The 17429-nt window shown below is 36.6% G+C and overlaps 2 protein-coding genes across 12 annotated transcripts; one reads left to right on the forward strand and one right to left on the reverse strand.

Annotated features, from left to right (window-relative positions):
* Positions 1-1675: 1675 nt before the first annotated feature.
* On the forward strand, positions 1676-2206 carry LOC137951198 (uncharacterized). The gene has a single exon (XM_068797784.1). It carries the CDS (start codon positions 1676-1678, stop codon positions 2204-2206), a length of 531 nt encoding a protein of 176 aa, XP_068653885.1.
* A 2478-nt stretch (positions 2207-4684) lies between these two features.
* LOC137951471 (RNA-binding KH domain-containing protein RCF3-like) lies at positions 4685-17375 on the reverse strand. Of its 11 annotated transcripts, none has more exons than XR_011112133.1 (10): positions 17222-17375; positions 16026-16839; positions 15438-15902; positions 14981-15238; positions 14445-14771; positions 13799-13878; positions 13413-13524; positions 13178-13337; positions 9814-9893; positions 8218-8478 (listed from the first exon to the last, which is right to left on the reverse strand). XR_011112133.1 is itself a non-coding variant. In XM_068798145.1 (9 exons), the coding sequence occupies exons 2-8, from the start codon at positions 16791-16793 to the stop codon at positions 13194-13196; spliced, it is 2154 nt and encodes a 717-aa protein (XP_068654246.1). In that variant the 5' UTR covers positions 16794-16839; positions 17222-17375; the 3' UTR covers positions 4685-4744; positions 13178-13193. The 11 variants fall into 11 exon arrangements, 7 of the variants coding, with proteins under 7 accessions (XP_068654246.1, XP_068654244.1, XP_068654242.1 ...); XR_011112130.1 differs by having other exon boundaries at positions 9808-9893; XR_011112132.1 differs by lacking the exon at positions 8218-8478 and adding an exon at positions 8848-9139 and having other exon boundaries at positions 9808-9893.
* Positions 17376-17429: the final 54 nt, after the last annotated feature.

The following is a 17429-nucleotide window of genomic DNA, read 5'->3' on the forward strand; positions in this document are numbered from 1 at the left end:
TAATAATATATTGTCACAAAAATTAAAACCATTGGTTTAATTAATTATAGCAATGGGATAATTAAACCAAAATAATTTAATAAATATTTATTTTAAAAATATTTTAATTATGACTATTAAATCACTAATTTAATATAGTATATTATAAAATGAATATATTGAATAAATAAAAATAATTATTTTATAAATAAAAAATATGGATTATTATTTTTATGACGTTGGTTTAATTTTTCCTAAGTTAGGAAAAATTAAACCACTTCGTCTTCCTCACAGTGCCGATAATGGCGGGAGACTACGACGGGCCTACGGGCAAAGACAATTGAGGCAACGCTCCGACGGTAGGTCAAGAGGGAGAAGAGAGGCCGAGAGGCTCTACGATAGAGGCTCGGCTTCCCATGCTTTGCGACGGAGGTCAAGAGAGAGAAGAGAGGGAGGCGAGGGGGCGAGGGGGGGAGAAATAGGGAAGCCAAACTGATCCAACCCATACCCAATTTTTAAGGGGAAGGGGTTTTCCTTACACTTGGGACTGGGATAGGATAAGGGAAGAAAATTGGATATTAATATGTGGCAAAGATGGGTTTTCCCATCCTTACCTTGAGCCTGACTTATAGGGTCTACTTGGTGTATTTTAAAAATCATTCACAAGTTTAACAAGAAAAAAAATATCTATTTGTATTTTTAAATAGATTTAATATGTCTTGAAGTAATTTCTAAATGTCTACTCCCAATGTAGGAACAACTGATAGGAGTTAGAGGCCACAGAGAATGAAAAAGAAGTAATTTCTTGCATAACTAGTGGAGCTTTCACTGTTTTTAAGAAAAGATATGAGCAGAAAGGCATTAGCAGTTTGTTGGAGCATTGCCTTCACACTGAAGGCAAAGACTTCAGCTTGTGGTTTGAGTCTCATACAACCGATAAATTAATTATTTTATTATTATTTTAAATATAAGGTAATAAAAAGTGTACCGGTAAGTTTGATTTTTAAACTCTAAAATAAAAAATTTATTTTTTTAATTAATAAATATTTTAAATCGATAATAAAAAATATTAAATAGTAAGATTAAGGATTTTAATTAATTATACTTATTTTATATTTTATAATCGTAAATATAAGATAATAGAAAATGTACAAATATATTTTATTTTTAAACTCTAAAATATATATTTTTTAAAATATTTTTTAATTAATAAATATTTTAAATCGATAATAATAGTTACATGGATGATAACTGGTTTGCCACATAATATATTAAATTGACCTTAGGGTTTTTGTGTATTGATGATGTGGTACCACCTCGGTAAAAGCTTACGATGTCACCTTTGACCGTACAAATGTATAATTAACAAAGTTAGGTTATTTTTACAAATAAGTTAAAAATTTAGTTATTTGTCTAATTATATTTAAAAAGTTGGGTAACATCTTAAAATTCCCTTATTATTTCACTACCTTTCATGCATGGGACGTTATTTGAGGAAACTTATGCAGATCAGCTTAATGAGGTAAGATGGCGACTGATTTGATGGTAAATGATAAGCAAAGTAGAAGCTTTGTAGAGCAATTGACTGATCAATGATGATAGAAATCAACAATTAATACTTGCAGATCAGCTCCCGTAGGGAGTATCTAATGTTTAGACACACTCTCCCCTCCAACATCTCAGAATCTAGATGAGCATGGCCAGAGCCAAAACAGCAGAACCCACGGAGGCGACGCCGGTCAAGCCTGACACGATTGCTCCACTGTCTGCAACATCTTCCGCCGGTGCCTCAGCGGGGCCATCGGCTGCTGATGGGCCGTCCGAGGCCGGAGAGGAGGCGGTAGGCACGTCAGCGGAAGAAGCTGGAACGGAGGCCGGGGAAGAAGAGGGGGCGTCGATTGAAGTAGCTGGACCGTCAGCAGGTGCGGAGGAGGCGGGGGCACCAGCTGTGGCAGCCGGACCGGATGCGGCGGGAGCACCAGCTGGAGAAGCCGAAGCGACGGGCGATGCAGCCGTCGGAGATGGAGTAGAGGAGGAGTTTGAGTTAGACGTGGGTCCGGCGGCGGGAGCAGCGGCGGGTGCGCGGGCGAGGGAAGGTGCGAAAAGGCCGACGACCATGAGACCGACGATGAGTGTTTTAAAGAGACCCATTTTCTTCTCTGCAGACAAGAGAGGGCTGATTCGTCCCCTACCTGTGCAGAGAAGAGAGAGTTTATTGGTTGTGTGAGGAAGAGAGAAGGGAGCTTAGGGGTTTATATAGAAAGGGAGAATGTAAGCAGAGCCAAGAGAATGTAGTGGCTTTCCTGTTTAAAAGGCGTTATTCAAGTTTCTCCATTCATTTCTGGCTTCTGTTGTTACCTAGCTCTGGTGCATGCGTCGGGGTCGGCAAACTACAAGGGGATGAACTTGACCGGTTTGAGCATCCTTTAACAACTGTATTGTTTAAATATTTAATGATTTTTTAAAATAAAATTCCATTATGTTCATGATTAATTATTGAGATAAAAATTGATAAGAGGTGGTTAGTGAATTTCGCTAAAGAAAGATATATTTACATATAACAAGTTGTTATTGTGACCTTTGATTATTCCAATGTCGATATTGATTAATAAATAATTTATTGGGTAAGAAAATGAACCCCTAATTGAAAAAATTATTTTTGTATTGGAAAAAATTTCCATCAATATATATTTTGAAATATTAAAAGTGAGGTATGAAGATGCAAGCACTAAGTAAAAAATGGGTACTAGGAAAGAAGAACAAGGGAAAAAAACTAAACCTAGTAGAGTTGGCATTTATGAAAAAAACACATTGTCTATGTGGGTTAACTAAGGGGAGGCACAATGTAAGTGCGGAGGGAAACGAAATACAATGAAAAGTACTTTCCCAGGGAAAAGTGAGAGAAAATGTAAAATACTTGTTTGTGTTAGTGTGCGCAATGGAAAGTGCAGTGTAAAGTACTTGTTTGTGTTAGTGTACGCAATGGAAAGTGCAGTGTAAAATACTTGTTGTGTAAGTGTGCATAAAGGAAAGTGTGGTGTAAAGTGAATATAGAATATTTATTAAATAAAATATTTTGATATATCGGGCTATCAAAAAATTAAATTAATATTAGTTAATTAATAAAATATATTAAATATAATAATAAAACAAATGCTTACTTTTATATTATTAAAATTGTAATCAAATTTTAATTTTGTAATACCTATATATGAAATAATTATACAAATATCGTACTACATAGCATACTACACAAATATCGTAATAATAAAAATAACAATAATACAAAAATAACTCAATCACCTTTTTAATATAAAAAATATATCTATTCATACAAAAGTACAACACAAAAAATATTTAGTGGCATTAAAATATAATAGTCAATAATTTGGCCACATCTGAATTGCTAAAACATCTCGATAATATGATATTATTGCATATTATACTGCGGATTCCCTCTTAGTACTTCTTTGAGTGTCCACATCATCCTCAACATCATCATTACTATCACTATCTTTATTATCACTTTCATTGTTATCTTCACAATGTTCTCCACCAGAATCATCACTTGAATCATCTTCTTCATCTTCAAATAAATCCGTGTAATTTTCTGTGAGTATATAATTATGCAATACACAACAATCAATCACAATTTTTACTTGGACATCAAAATCAAAAGAAGGAACATCTTTTAATATCTTGAAACGAGCTTTTAAAGCCCCAAATGTACGCTCGATAGTGTTCCGTAAAGATGAGTGTCTTCGGTTAAATAATTCTCTTTCATCCGTAGGAATATTATTCCCAAATTCTTGGAAGTGATAACGGGTACCTCGATAGAAAGCCAAGAACCCAAGAAGATTTGTATATCCAACATCTACCAAATAATATTGGCCTACAATAAAATATATATCTATTATAATCTAATAAAAAATATATATTTAAATAGACTATATAAAGAGAGAAGCGATATTTATCTTCAGGAACATCAAGTTTATCTCGTCTGGTTAATGCTGACTTCAATACACGTAAATCGGTTACTGATCTCTCCCATCTAACAAGTATATATGTGAATTGCACATCAAATGTATATGTTACCATTACGTTTTGTGAGAGAAAACCCTTCCTATTCCAGAATCTTGCTTGTTCATCTAATGGGATATGTGCTTTAATATGAATACCATCGATGACACCAATACAATTCTAATGAAAAATTTATTAATAAAAATATATTTTTTACAGTAACTGAAAATTAATCATCAAACGACTTTAAATTTACCTTAATATATGGATAATAGATATCACTGTTCAAGATCTTTGAATGAGTACGTCTTGAAGGTCGTTTGATGTAATCAGATTGTAGTCTGATAATAGCATTTAACACTTTGTTAAAATATTTACTAATTGTCTAATTTGATCTTTCAAACATCGTTGTGACACTATAAGATTGTTGTTGACCAATAATGATACAAAAATATGCAAGTTGTTCTTCCACAGACATTGTCCTTGTATCAAATAAAAGTCCTCTACTTTTCAAGATTCCAGACAACTTGAGAAAAATAGTTTGATTCATCCTATACACTTTTCAAAATTTAATAGGCGATCTTTCTAATGCTTTCTTTAAATATCATGGACCACCCAAATGATAAGAACGTTGTACTTGCCTATTACATTCATTTAAGTATGAATGGACAAAAACAAGTACAACTGTATAAGTTACAATACAGATACGTATTTTCTCCCTATCTGGTAGATTATCCATAGGTACCTGCAATAGTAGACATTCAATAATGAAAACATGGTTCAAACACATTCAATAATACTCATTCACTATAGACCAGAAATACTCAATAATCAACGCCATTCATACAAAATCAAATGTGTCTCGTAAATATAAGTTAAAACTGTCAACATCTCTATCTCTATTACATTGCATTGAATTTAGTAATCAACCAGTCATACTGATCTTCCTGATTCATCTTCATAAACATATCCTTCTTAGCTTTGGTGTCGAGCAACTCCATGGTAAAATACTTGACTTATCTGGGAAAGTTAGGTAATGTCTCGAGTGCTTCGAACCATGGAGGTTCTACGGGGGGAGTAAAGATTTGCGTAAGGGTTGATGACATATTATTAATAGCCTCAACGATCATGTTAGCATTTTTAACTAATGGTTCAGATCTCTTCCTACGCCGAGTAGAAGAAGTTTTATCCCCATCATTGCTTGGTGCTTTGCTTTTCGGAGGAGCATCACTTGGAGACTCTATAATGTTGGGTGCTGGGATCTCCCTGATTGCATCATCTTCATCAATGTCATCAATCCTTCTTAAAAATTCAAAAGGTTATCATCTGACTCCATGCTTGTGTTACTCGCTTTCCCCGCGGCCATAGTGTTTCAAACTACAATAGCCAATTTTTCATAGAGCGGACAACTTTCCCGCCTATACTTGTCGACTTCTTTATGCATCTACATGAAAAGTTATTGTTTAAAATACTAAAAAACATGATTAATAAAGCAAGAAACATAACATTTTATGTTACATTTACAAACCTTTATGTAGTCTTGTCACACTGTCTTACTAGCAGTGACTTTCTGGGTTGTTGGATCCCACCCAAAGTCGTTAGTGTTTAGGCATGTACTCACAACCATATACACTCTTTTCCAAGTCCTCACGCGGTTTTTCAACTGTTCTACTGTTTTTTGGTTTGCTGCGTCTAAATTGAATATACTGACACAATTATTGAAAACTTCGTGTTTCCAAACTCCATTAGGTAATTTATTACCCAAATTGACTTGCTCAATGAGCAAATCAAGCATTTTATAATCTTCGTCAAACGTCCATGTGTCATATGACCTATTTGTAGTGTTATCCATATTGTCTTTACCTTTCTTCCTTCCAGCCATCTAAAACTCATAACCAATAGACAATGAATCAAAAATAAGTTGTTCTTAAAACAAAAATTGAAACAGGGGGGGGGGGGGGGGGGGGGGGGGCGCTTACCAGATACACAATTTATGAAACTATTATTCTCTTTATTGTCACCACAAGAAGTTAAGCATCGTTAACATGAAATATATAACATATTAGACAAAAGAGCCTCAGATAAAATCATATAGTATTGTAGACAGATTAAAAATAAAAGTGGGGTCCTAAAAATCTTTACACTGCATTGACCCTGTTTCATTTTATTCTATTTCTCCTATTTCATTTTATCTACACTCGCACAAGAGCAAAACACGAGAACCATGACAAGATCCTAATTACCCTCATTAAATTACTTTCAACAAAAGGCCAGAAAATAATTCTTCATCACCAATGTGTACCAATAAGTCCACAATGTGCCTTCAAATAACTTATAAATACCTCGAATCGAGCCGGAGAGGTTGCAAAGAGGGGAGACCTGTTCGGCTAAGGTCATCGGTGCTAGGACGATGAGAGGAGTGTCAGGGAGAGGTCACAGAGGGGGTGATTGAAATCGCCGACGATCGCGAGCGAGGAAGGAGTCAGAGAGGTTGCAGAGAGAGGAGAGAGATGTCGCCAAAGGTCGTCGGAGTTGGGGACTGCGAGAGGAGTGTCGGAGACAAGGTCGCAAGGCGATTGAAATCGCCGAAGGTCACGAGCGAGCGAGGGATAATTTTTTTTTTCTTCGAAACCCTCGTTCGACAGAGGTTCCTCCCCGACAACGAGATGTATTTGAGCAATGGTAAGTGACATCCGAGCTCGACCCCTTTGATTTCACTTACCATCGTTTTATGCCTGAAACGGGGGAAAGCGAAATACAGCGCGTTTCGACCCACTTTCCGTAGCGTAAGTGAAATACATTTCACTTACGCTGTGCACTAACAGGCCCTAAGTCAACTTACAAAACAACTCTGGTACCATGTTAATTTATTTTAAATAAAATAATTCATTCATTATCATAAATCAAGTACTTTCAGTTTATTAATAATAGAGAGAGAACACAAAATCAAGTTAAATTAAACTACTCGTATCACAGTTACACCCTGAGTACAACTCTTAAAATATAAGTCCCACATTAATTAAACAACTCTAACAAATTAAAAGTCTAATAATATTAAATTTCTTCCTTTGGCTAAACATTCTTTCCATGAGACTCATTTTCATGAGAGTTATGCAAGACTTCTCCGTATATGTTCTTCAACACCTAATTAACTACAACAAATCCTTTTGTGAGTCTAGGCTTATGTAACCTAATGACTTGCTAAAAACTACCTTTGTGGGTCTAGGCTTTGTGCTAGCTTGCTATTGTAAATCAAGTGGTTAATTGAGTAGTATAAGCTCCAATGTGGAGGCAATTTGCTAAGTGCCTTTTGGAAACTCCAACACAAGTGTGTAAAACACATTGGGAGTGAATTAGCAATCCATGGAAAGAATTATGAACCACCATAAATCTTTATGTGTTCTTGGCATTCCATTCATTTGTGCTTGAACCTTAATTGTGAAATTAAGTTTTGACATCGAATTAATTAAAATTATGAACACATACAAGTTAATTAAGAGAAGTAAAAAGTTAATATAAAAATAAACAAATCTATTTATTTCTTCATGGGACCAAACACCACTCACATCCTTGGAGCACAAAGAGTGAGTATGATGGCTAAGGGCTCGCTTACACAAAGCTTACTGATACAAACAAAAAAGTGTACTTTGCTTTTATAATCAAACTTCACTAAATAATCATAATGTGCCCTTCACAAATAATAGCAGCTCAAGAGAATGCAAATTGGCAAGATTTCAAACTTAGAATCAACTCTGTAAACCCAAATAATCATTTGCTGAAAACTAATTGAAGATATGAAAGTCAAAAACTCGAACAGAGAATTTGAAAATTAATCTAAAAAATTCATGTCGGACTATTTGGGATTGATCGCAACAATTGAATACTAGAGAACCATTCGAATGGTTCTTCATTCCAGTAGCTTTCTATTTGTTTGACCATTGAAATGCAGGGGTACCATTTGAATGGTTCTTTCTTTCTAGCAACTTTCTATTTGTCTAATCGTTCGAACGGGAAGGCATCATTCATATGTTGTTGTTGGGCATCTAGTAATTAAAAATGAATGGGTATAACGGTTTATAATGGAGTAACTACTACAAGTTTAGTGCCTTTACCATTTGCTTAAACATATAAGGGGCAATAGAAGATAAGTAGAAGTTAAGACAAGTTTCATATACGCTTCCACCTTTTAATAACCCTTCTCACTTTCATTAGCAACACCAAAAAGCTTAGCAGCGTTTCTAAGCTAGAAAACATTATGAACTGTACTCGCATTCAACCAGCTAGAAACATTTGAAATGAGATTCCAGAAATCATTGGCATTGGTCCGCATGAGAGCCTGCACATTCCCCTCTGTTTGACTTTGCCATAAGAGAAGTTATCCAACCAAATCCATCTCTCAAACTACTTACTTACCCTCAGTCTTCTTCATATAAATTTATCTTAGTCTTCTAAACAGGACAACCTTTTACACTAAAGCACCTGCAAAACTAGGATGATGGTTCTGCAAATCTTAGGATCACCACATTACAGTTTCTAGCTTGTCAACTGAGCTCAATCTTATTATGTAAAATCGTGCAATGAGAAATTTTGAAGCACCATGTGGGATGCCATATGACCATACAATGCATTACGCAAACATTCCATATTGCCTTTTGTATGACTTAATCTCTTTTGAGAAATTATTTTCCCAAACGTCCGATTTTGTCATCCAAAACATGTTTTTATTTGGTTTGCCCAAGGCATCAACAAAGAAACAAACATTTGTCACTAGAAGTGCAGTTATAGTTGATGTTGCTGCTGTTTTTTTTCTTTTTTCTTCTTGAGATTATAGAGAAGTGAGGATTCATTAAAGAGGCTAAAAAAGAGTGCAAAGAGTACATGAGCATAATTACAAAGGAAATTAAAACCAAAAACAGACTAAACAGTTCATAAGTCAAAAAAAGAAGAGTTAACCACAATGGAAAAGAGCTGCCAAGAGCCAGTTGCTGACAGAAAGATATTCCCTCACTAGAGAGTCCACAACACCATTCACACCACAAGCACACGTGCTTCCTTGACTTAGGTGAGAAATTTAACAAAAGATAAGGCATGAATGACGTTGATGATGATAGCTGATGATAGCATCACCATACAGCTTATCCTGATAATCAATTATAACACTTAGGGTTGTTTAAAGGACAAACTAGACAAGGTGGAAACTCACCTTCCTTTTAGGAACAAAATGTAAAAGCAGAAAGGACGCAGATCAAAACCTCCCAAAACTGTATTTAAAAACCACCAATATCATCAAAGGATTGTTGGATATAGAAACAATGGCACGCAGGCCTTAATTTTTTCCTTTTTGGAAATTAATTCTTAAGAATAGCCACAACACCCGTCTGCTTTAGGCATATGTTTATTACCTTCAATCATTAGTTCCACCTACCCCAATTCACTTCACGTTTACAATCACTAATGTTTCTGAACAAACCCTCACACTCTCTAGGAGGTTCCACTTATTATTCCCCACTTTTTCATAAATGTTCCAGACACTACAACGAAATGTTTGGACTTATGAATCCTAATCCTAATCAATCAATTTTGTCAGTTCCTGTTCTTCATTTTATTAAGAATTTTTTTATATGGTTCACGGAAGAATTTAAAAACATTGAACTCCATAAGAATAATTGTTTAGGCCTCAGAAACTGGTCTAGATGATTTATGCACGACGAGATCAACATATTTAAAGCACCGAGTTTGTTTTCCAACATAAGGTAACAAAGAATGGCATGAAAGGTCGAGAATGGAGCAGGAAAACAAAAAACATACCCATACCAAAGCAATTGATGCTATGCAGCTGTTGGTAATGACCCATAATTTGTATCCATTTGACCACTATCTTCAGGTTCATCTACCTAAGCAGCAAATTTAGATTCAATATAGAAATGAAGCAATAATAGCAACAGAGTGGAGGTTGAAGACTATTAACCAAGAAGTCATCTATGCATCCAGGACAACAAAAGCACCTGTACCACAAGATTAAAGCCAAATACTACTGAAGTTAAACTAGAGTTCAACACATACTAGTAGTCAGTGCATCACAATGTTCTGCAAATACTTTAGGCAGAGACTCAAGAACAATAATAGCAGAGAGAAGGAACAAGCAGATTAGGCAGTGAAAAACACCTTATACACTAGCCAACATTTTATTAGATGATACCTGCAATTCATGCTGTATAACCAGAGCCTTAAATCACAGAAATGAACTAGTTCACAACTTCTGGAAGACAGCCGGTTTACCAATAAAGGCTTAGTACATAATACGGTGATAAGCAAGATGAACCAGACATTTCTCAGAATTTGTTGAGCTAGAAAAAGGGGAACTGATGGGCTTCATTCAACCAAGATGGCACAAGCTCATATACACATCAGTATTCAAAGCTCATCACCAAGGAAAGCCCAACAAGAAAATACATACCGTGACTGACATGGTTCAAAATACTCCAGATCTGCCCAGGAACCATTGAAATCTTTTTGGTACCAACACTCATACACTGCAATAACTAAAAGGTGATGCATTCAATCACTCCATTTAGCACTGACAGTCCTAATGACTAGTTCTTGTTCAGCTAGTGGAGAAAAGCACTAAATTACTAGCACATACAGAGAAGTTACATTAAAAGGTAGGGATCCATCAAGCATGTTTAGATTTCTTTTAATCTAAACAGTGAATCTTCCCATAAGTTGAAAAACTAAGCACTAGGACCTTTTTCTTGTATTTACTGTGGCAGCACACCCTATAAAAAAATCAATATGAACTTGTTCATGTTTTAAGAAAAGAAGTAGGTACCCATGTGATCAAGAAAAATAGGTACCTGCATTTTAACACCCACAAACAAACACATCCTCAAATAAGAATGATATTTTTTTATTTAACAAAAAAGACTGAGCAGTATTAGAGAGCCACATGCCTCAATTATCCAAAGAAAAGAGAAAATACATATGGTCCGAATTCAGTAGTACTCATCATTTCTGCCTTTATTGATAAAAAAAGACAGTTTTTATACTAACATTAAATTATAAGCCACTGAGGGAGTGGGTTACAGACAACTAGATTTTGTTGAGTAAACCCCTCCTACCTTAGAGCCATTTGCTCTAAGGTAACAAGCAATGCTGTCAGTGTGGTGAAGAAATTTTAAATAAACCAACTGCTATTAAGGTAGCAAGAAGCTCCCCCCGAGGGATCGGGGGCGGAGTCCCCGAAAGGTCCATGATATATTGATTGTTGTTTCATTAAAGGTAGTTTGGGGATTTCACATTTGCATTTCAGTTGCCCTAGTTTTCTCCTAGCATTTGGGGGGCGCCGTTATTAGGGTGATTGATGATCATGAGTTGTGTGAGAGAGAGGTTAGAGAAAAACATAAAGAGTTTGAGTGTGTGCGATTTCTCTTGTAAACTTCTTCATCATAGTGAATTATTGCAGCAACGGAGGACGTAATCTCACCTTGAGGCGAACCTGTATAAATATTATGTGTTCGTGCTTGATTATTTCTTCTTCTACAATTATTATTACTCTCGATAGTATTGAATTAGGGTGTCTAATTCCTAACAGTCTTGAACAGGTTCTCTTATTGGCAAGTACAGTGGAAGCATGTTCCTGGTCAGCCAACTTCCTCTTTGACCAGCTAGCTCAGGAGGGGGGTCTCTAAACAAGCCTTGTGAATGGGGATTCTCCCCCACTGTAAATGGTCCCCATGTATGTATTATATGATTGAACTCTTAGTATCCTAGCTTTCAAGCACTAAAAGGTCTTTCAAAAAAAATTAATTTTTGGTTGAGAAATGCAAACATAACCTATTGAGGTTTTTCTGCTACATGCCTACAGCAAAGGGTAGCAAGAATTACTGTAATATAACAATTGCCTTAGACGTTAGTCCTGAATTTTTTTTTATCTCATCATCAAATTGAGAAACATCCTTCAGATTGGTTCCTACCCGTGACAGTCATCCAAAGAAATACCATCATCCTCACTTTATAATGCCCCATTCGTGCTCACATATGCCATGAAAGAGCAATTTGCTCTGATGTAAGGTTGATTGTTTCAAAAATGAAGAGAAAGAGAAATTCCACGACATTTTTCAACATCTAATGCACACACCAATTAAAGGGGACACAGCAATTTTCAAGCAGTTCAGATGTAAAGTATACCGCTCACTATGGCATAACTGGAAAATAGAATCAGCAACATGAATATGCCAATGCCCAGAGATGGAAAGGACCACAGTACTTCAAATCAAGATGACAATGGAAGCTGTTCATTTCAGTAGTTGGAATTAAGACATTATCATAGGACCATTATCAATAAATGCAAAGATAGTTGAAACAAAAGCCAACAGACCTTAATATAGCTCCCCTGAAGAAGTTAGAAACCGACCTGTTCCAAACTTCCGAGGAAAAACCCTCAGTAGCCTGGTAAGTGTTTAAAATGGAAGTGGGAAGATATATATCTATTATGATCTCCATTTTGCTATTTGTTCTGTGGCTATAAATATGAATCCCATTTTACTATTTTCTCCAGTGGCAATTTTCTCTGCTGCAAGTGTCTTATGCAACATAAACTTCTATAAGAGAAATATCACATGACAGAGTAGTTTTCCAGATATCAGCTACAAGCATTAAGTTCCCATCATTTTTGCCTTACATACAAAAGTTCCCTTTGCTGCGTCTTCTTGTTCACCAGTGCAAGAGGTACATTTTAATTAGTTGGAAGAATCCTACAACTGAAGTTGGACCTGAATTGGTTGGTAATAACCTATTAATGATCCACTGAAGTTTGAACATGATAGTCTCTAAACTGCAAAGTTTAACTGCTCGATACTTCCAGCTTCTTCTTCTACTGCTGACAAGCAAGAAGAATCTTCAAGAACAAAATCATAATATGACAAAATACTAGTATTATTTCTGAGTTTAAACAAGAACCTAGACTTATTGTAGTGGAGGACTGCAACATATAGGTTGCTAACTGCAGAAAAACCCAAAGGTCTATGGAACTCATTAATGGATCACTTTATTTTCTTAGGAACTTGAAATTATTAGTACTTCATCAACCATGCCTTCACACACTGAACAAAAAGTACCAATAACAGGTTTGGCTAACAAATAATAGTGCTATATCTAATTCAAAAGTAAGATGAAATACCTGTTGCTCTCAGAAATCAAGGGGAACCAGTTTCACTCATTACAAAAGCTTGAAGAAGACTTTGAGCAGCATGAGTCTGATCAGGTGCTCCAGATATGATGATTGTAGTCTCCATTGCTCCAGGCCTCGGGTCCGTGATATTTATTTTTGCTCCAGAAATCTATGAGATTAGCCAGAGTCAATAGTCGAGCATCCAATATAGAAGAGCAAGAAAAATCATCAAATAGTTGCTGACCTGTCTAATTTGCTTTAAACAGCCTCCATCTTCACCATATATAGCAGGGACAACTGCTCGAGGAACAACAACTTCTACAGTTGTGCTTGTGATAAAAGTTAGTTGGCTTCCACTGCGTGAGTAAACAAGATAAATATTGAACAACCACAAAAAAATGCAACAAACCTGACATCATAGATCAATTAATATGAATAGTTAAGAAGTCTATGCTATCCATTACCAGCAACAGGTCACTGTATGTGGTGCCAGATAGGCAGATAGCTTTAACAGAAAAGTAATATACATATAAATAAGTCATTACTAAAAATGAATGACAAAGTAACTATTGCACCAAAAAAATGACCAAAAAACTAGGTGGAAAGAAATGGACAAGAAACTAGACAAACCTCCCAAATGAACCCATTCTTCTTTGAGGAAATCCAGCATAGTCAGACATACCAACTGGACCACTAGCATCACTAGCACCCTACAAGCCAGTAATACAACTGAAAATCAACCAATCTGACATTTACAAAACTCACATCTCCTCAACAAAGACACTGAAAACACAAAACAAGAGGCATCCAAAATATACCAATTCAGACGTTAGAGCTCTAAGGATTTCAAATTACAAAAGCAACAATGATGTAGCAACATGGGAAATCTATGTCACACAGTCGATCTCTCATCTCCCTCGTCCTCTTTAAAGTTCCCATTTTTCATTTTTTTTTCTTTTTTTTTTTTTTTTTTGCTTTTGAAATAAACAACATAAAGGTTAAAATCATAAAATTACAAAACGAGTCCAAACACATCCGTAGATTCCCAGGTCTCTTTGTAAAAGAATAATCAGAAGAATAGAAGAGGTTCCAAAGAAAACACATTCTCATTTTTTTTATTTTGAGATAAGAAGGATCATGATCTCTCTGTCAAAACAGACATGGCACTATTCAAGACCAAATTTAACGTAGGTTTATGAACCATGAGCCTAACACCAACAAAATTTGCTAATTAACACAATAAAAATAACTTGTTCACGAGTCAATTATTACATACAGGGGGTGCCCAAGAGGTTGAAGAGTGCATTCTATCAGACAAATGTGGAGCCATTCCAGGTCTGTGAATATTCTGCATGAATCCAATTTGCTCATCATGAGGAGGAAACCCACCATGGGCATCAAACTTGTGAACAGAAGATCCCAAACCAGAAAAGGCACCAGGTGGTAAAGAATCTCTCCTTCGTGGAAAAAGAGGTACTTGATCAGAAAAACCAGGTCCTGGAGGAAAATTCATTGCAGCAAACTTATCTCGGAAAAGGTGATCCCGCAATCTTGCAGCTATTTGAAATAGAGCTTCTTGGACAGCCTCAAATTCTCCTGCAATCTGCAGAAAGAGAAAGAGAGAAAGAGAGTAAAATATCTAGCTTTCACTTGTACAAGTAATAACCCATAAGACAACTATTTTTTTTGGAACTTTGATGACATAAATTAATCAAGAGGTGTTCCACTTGTACAAGTAACAACCCGTAAGACAACTATTTTTTTTTTGGAACTTAGACGATATAAATTAACCAAGAGGTGTTCACCAGTCACCTGAACTACTTCTTCATTCTCAGAGGCACATTTTGGGATCTGGTCCTTCCCCAAAATCCGAATGTGGGCTCCAGTTAGTTTCCTCATTTCTGCAATTATTGCACCACCCTTTCCAAGGAGACAGCCTATTTGACTGGAGGAAACAAGAATTCTCGATACCATTGTTTTATCTGTACTGCTATCAGATGTAGCCCTCAAAATCCTGCTTTGTACACGAAGAAGTGCATCCTGTGCAGCAGAAATCCTCTCGTCTGGATGCTGCACTAGTTTATTTGTTCCATTAGTGAAATAATCCCATTTTGTCAGGAAAATATGAATTGACTGTTTTCTCTTTTTGAAGAATAAGAATAAACTTTACTTGATCAAATATTGTACATATACCAAAACGGAAATAGAATGACAGGATGAATAACCAAAAACTCAAAATAAAATTTCTCAAATGGCACAAAGGCATTACCGCCGGTGCAGACACGACTATAATGCGATCTTCTGACACATCATCACCTTCAATAATTTTGATATCAGCACCAGTTTCAAGTTGAAGAGTTCTAATTATGCTCCCGCCTTTTCCAATTATAGACCCAACCTTCTCATTCACACACAACAACCGGAATCTCAGGATTTCTGGTTGAATTTTCATTCGTCCTGGGGCAGCACCATCACGAAGCTTGGAAATGTGTGGACCAATATTTGGATGGAAGTCGGAAGCATCATGTGGTCCTACAGGATATGGTGTCCCATGTGTAGGGAAGTGATAATTGGGAGGGAATGATTCTACGTAAGGAGGTGGAGGAAAATGATGGGACAGTGGACCAGAAAAAATGGCAGAGGGAAAAGAATCCCGGTCACGGGGTGGGTTTTCCAGTAGCTCTTGAGAAACCAAATGAAGGGCTTTCTTCACTGCTTCCAATCCACCTGAGACCTACATGAGAATAAGCAGACAAATACATTAGTTTCAAAGAATAGAGCACAGAAACAAACCAGCTTCAGGGAGTCTTTTCTTGCTTCAAGTTACAGTAGAAAATAAAGTATGAAAAACAATTACCTGGACCAGTTCATCCAAAGGTGAAGCACATGGTGGTAGTTTGTCTCGGGGAAGGATCCTGATCTGGGCCCCACTTTGAGCTGACATTTGCTTGATTACACTTCCACCCTTTCCAAGAAGGCAACCAACTTGACTTGAAAGTACAAGTAATCTAGCAACAACCAAAGAAGATTTCACACATTCAGCATCTCCATCATGTCCATCTTCCTCCTGGAATATTCTTTCAAAAATAAGTAAAAGAGCTCTCTCTGCAGCAGGAGGTTCCTTCTCAGACTTCAAATCCTTTGGTGGTGCATCTTCTTCTTCTGCTTCTTCCTCCTCTTCTTCTTCTTCTTCTTCTTCTTCTCCCTCCCCTCCTCCTTCTTCCTTATCTTTCTTATCTTCTTCCTTGTCCTCACTATCATCATCATCATCATTGGAATTTGCATTATCTTCATCATCCTTGGAGTGCTCCTCACTAGTGTCTACATCTTTCTCAGGACCCATTATCACAATGACTCTTTCATCACATCCAGGGACAGTTTCCTCGACTTTAATTTTTGCCCCAGTTTCCTGGCGAATTTTGGTTATGATGCTGCCACCTTTTCCAATTACACCTCCGGACTTGGAAACAGGGCAGAGCACACGAAAGACGGCAGAACCCTGATTTTGGATAGTAGATTGCTGCTGAGTTTGAAAAGCAGCAGATTTTGGCCACTTCCTCCTTCCATTTGGCTCCATAGAGTTTGGCTCATAAGGTCGCTTGGATGGTGTTATTAGAAAAGACATGATGTCTGATTAACAATAACAGTCAAACTTTATTGCCAGACAGTTGCTGCACAAAAGAAAAAATGCATGAACTCAAAAGTTGCAACTATGGAAGCTCATGAGAGCATTCACAAATTGAATCATGAATCCAAATGGCCTTTCTCTTTTCCATTGGACGTAGCTACTTTGCTTTGCATTCTTAGGGCTAAAAACAGAGCAGCACAAAAGGCTTATAGTTCCCACTAAATAGTTTACAGCCGCAGTTAAAATCCCGCCAAAATTTTATCCAAACTAATTAACGGAAATGGAAGCGTAATTTATGGGTCTAACAACATCAAAAGGACCTTAGTTAGTTTCAAAACCCCAAGATTATCGCAGGTATTAAAATTAACTGCAGGGTTTAAACAAAAAGATACGACCATACCGAAAGCAAAGCCATTGAATCTAACCTTCTCGGACACAACAGGATTCGTATCACAGAACCCAAAACAAACAAAGGTAGACTTTAACAGAAACAGAAGAAAGCTTAGGGTTTTCCGAAGTCGCAGCCCTTGTGCGGTGAAAGAGGCAGCCTCCTGGGTCACCTTTCTATTTTGTCAGTCACGAAACCGCTCTCTTAGCCGGAAGAAGGAAGCAAGGAGACGTATACATCGGTTC

This window comes from Aristolochia californica, unplaced genomic scaffold (assembly GCF_029961685.1).
Source record: "Aristolochia californica isolate CCGP_79_NKW_82.1479 unplaced genomic scaffold, dmAriCali1.0.hap1 SCAF_15, whole genome shotgun sequence".
In the NCBI taxonomy this organism is placed as follows: Eukaryota; Viridiplantae; Streptophyta; class Magnoliopsida; order Piperales; family Aristolochiaceae; genus Aristolochia; species Aristolochia californica.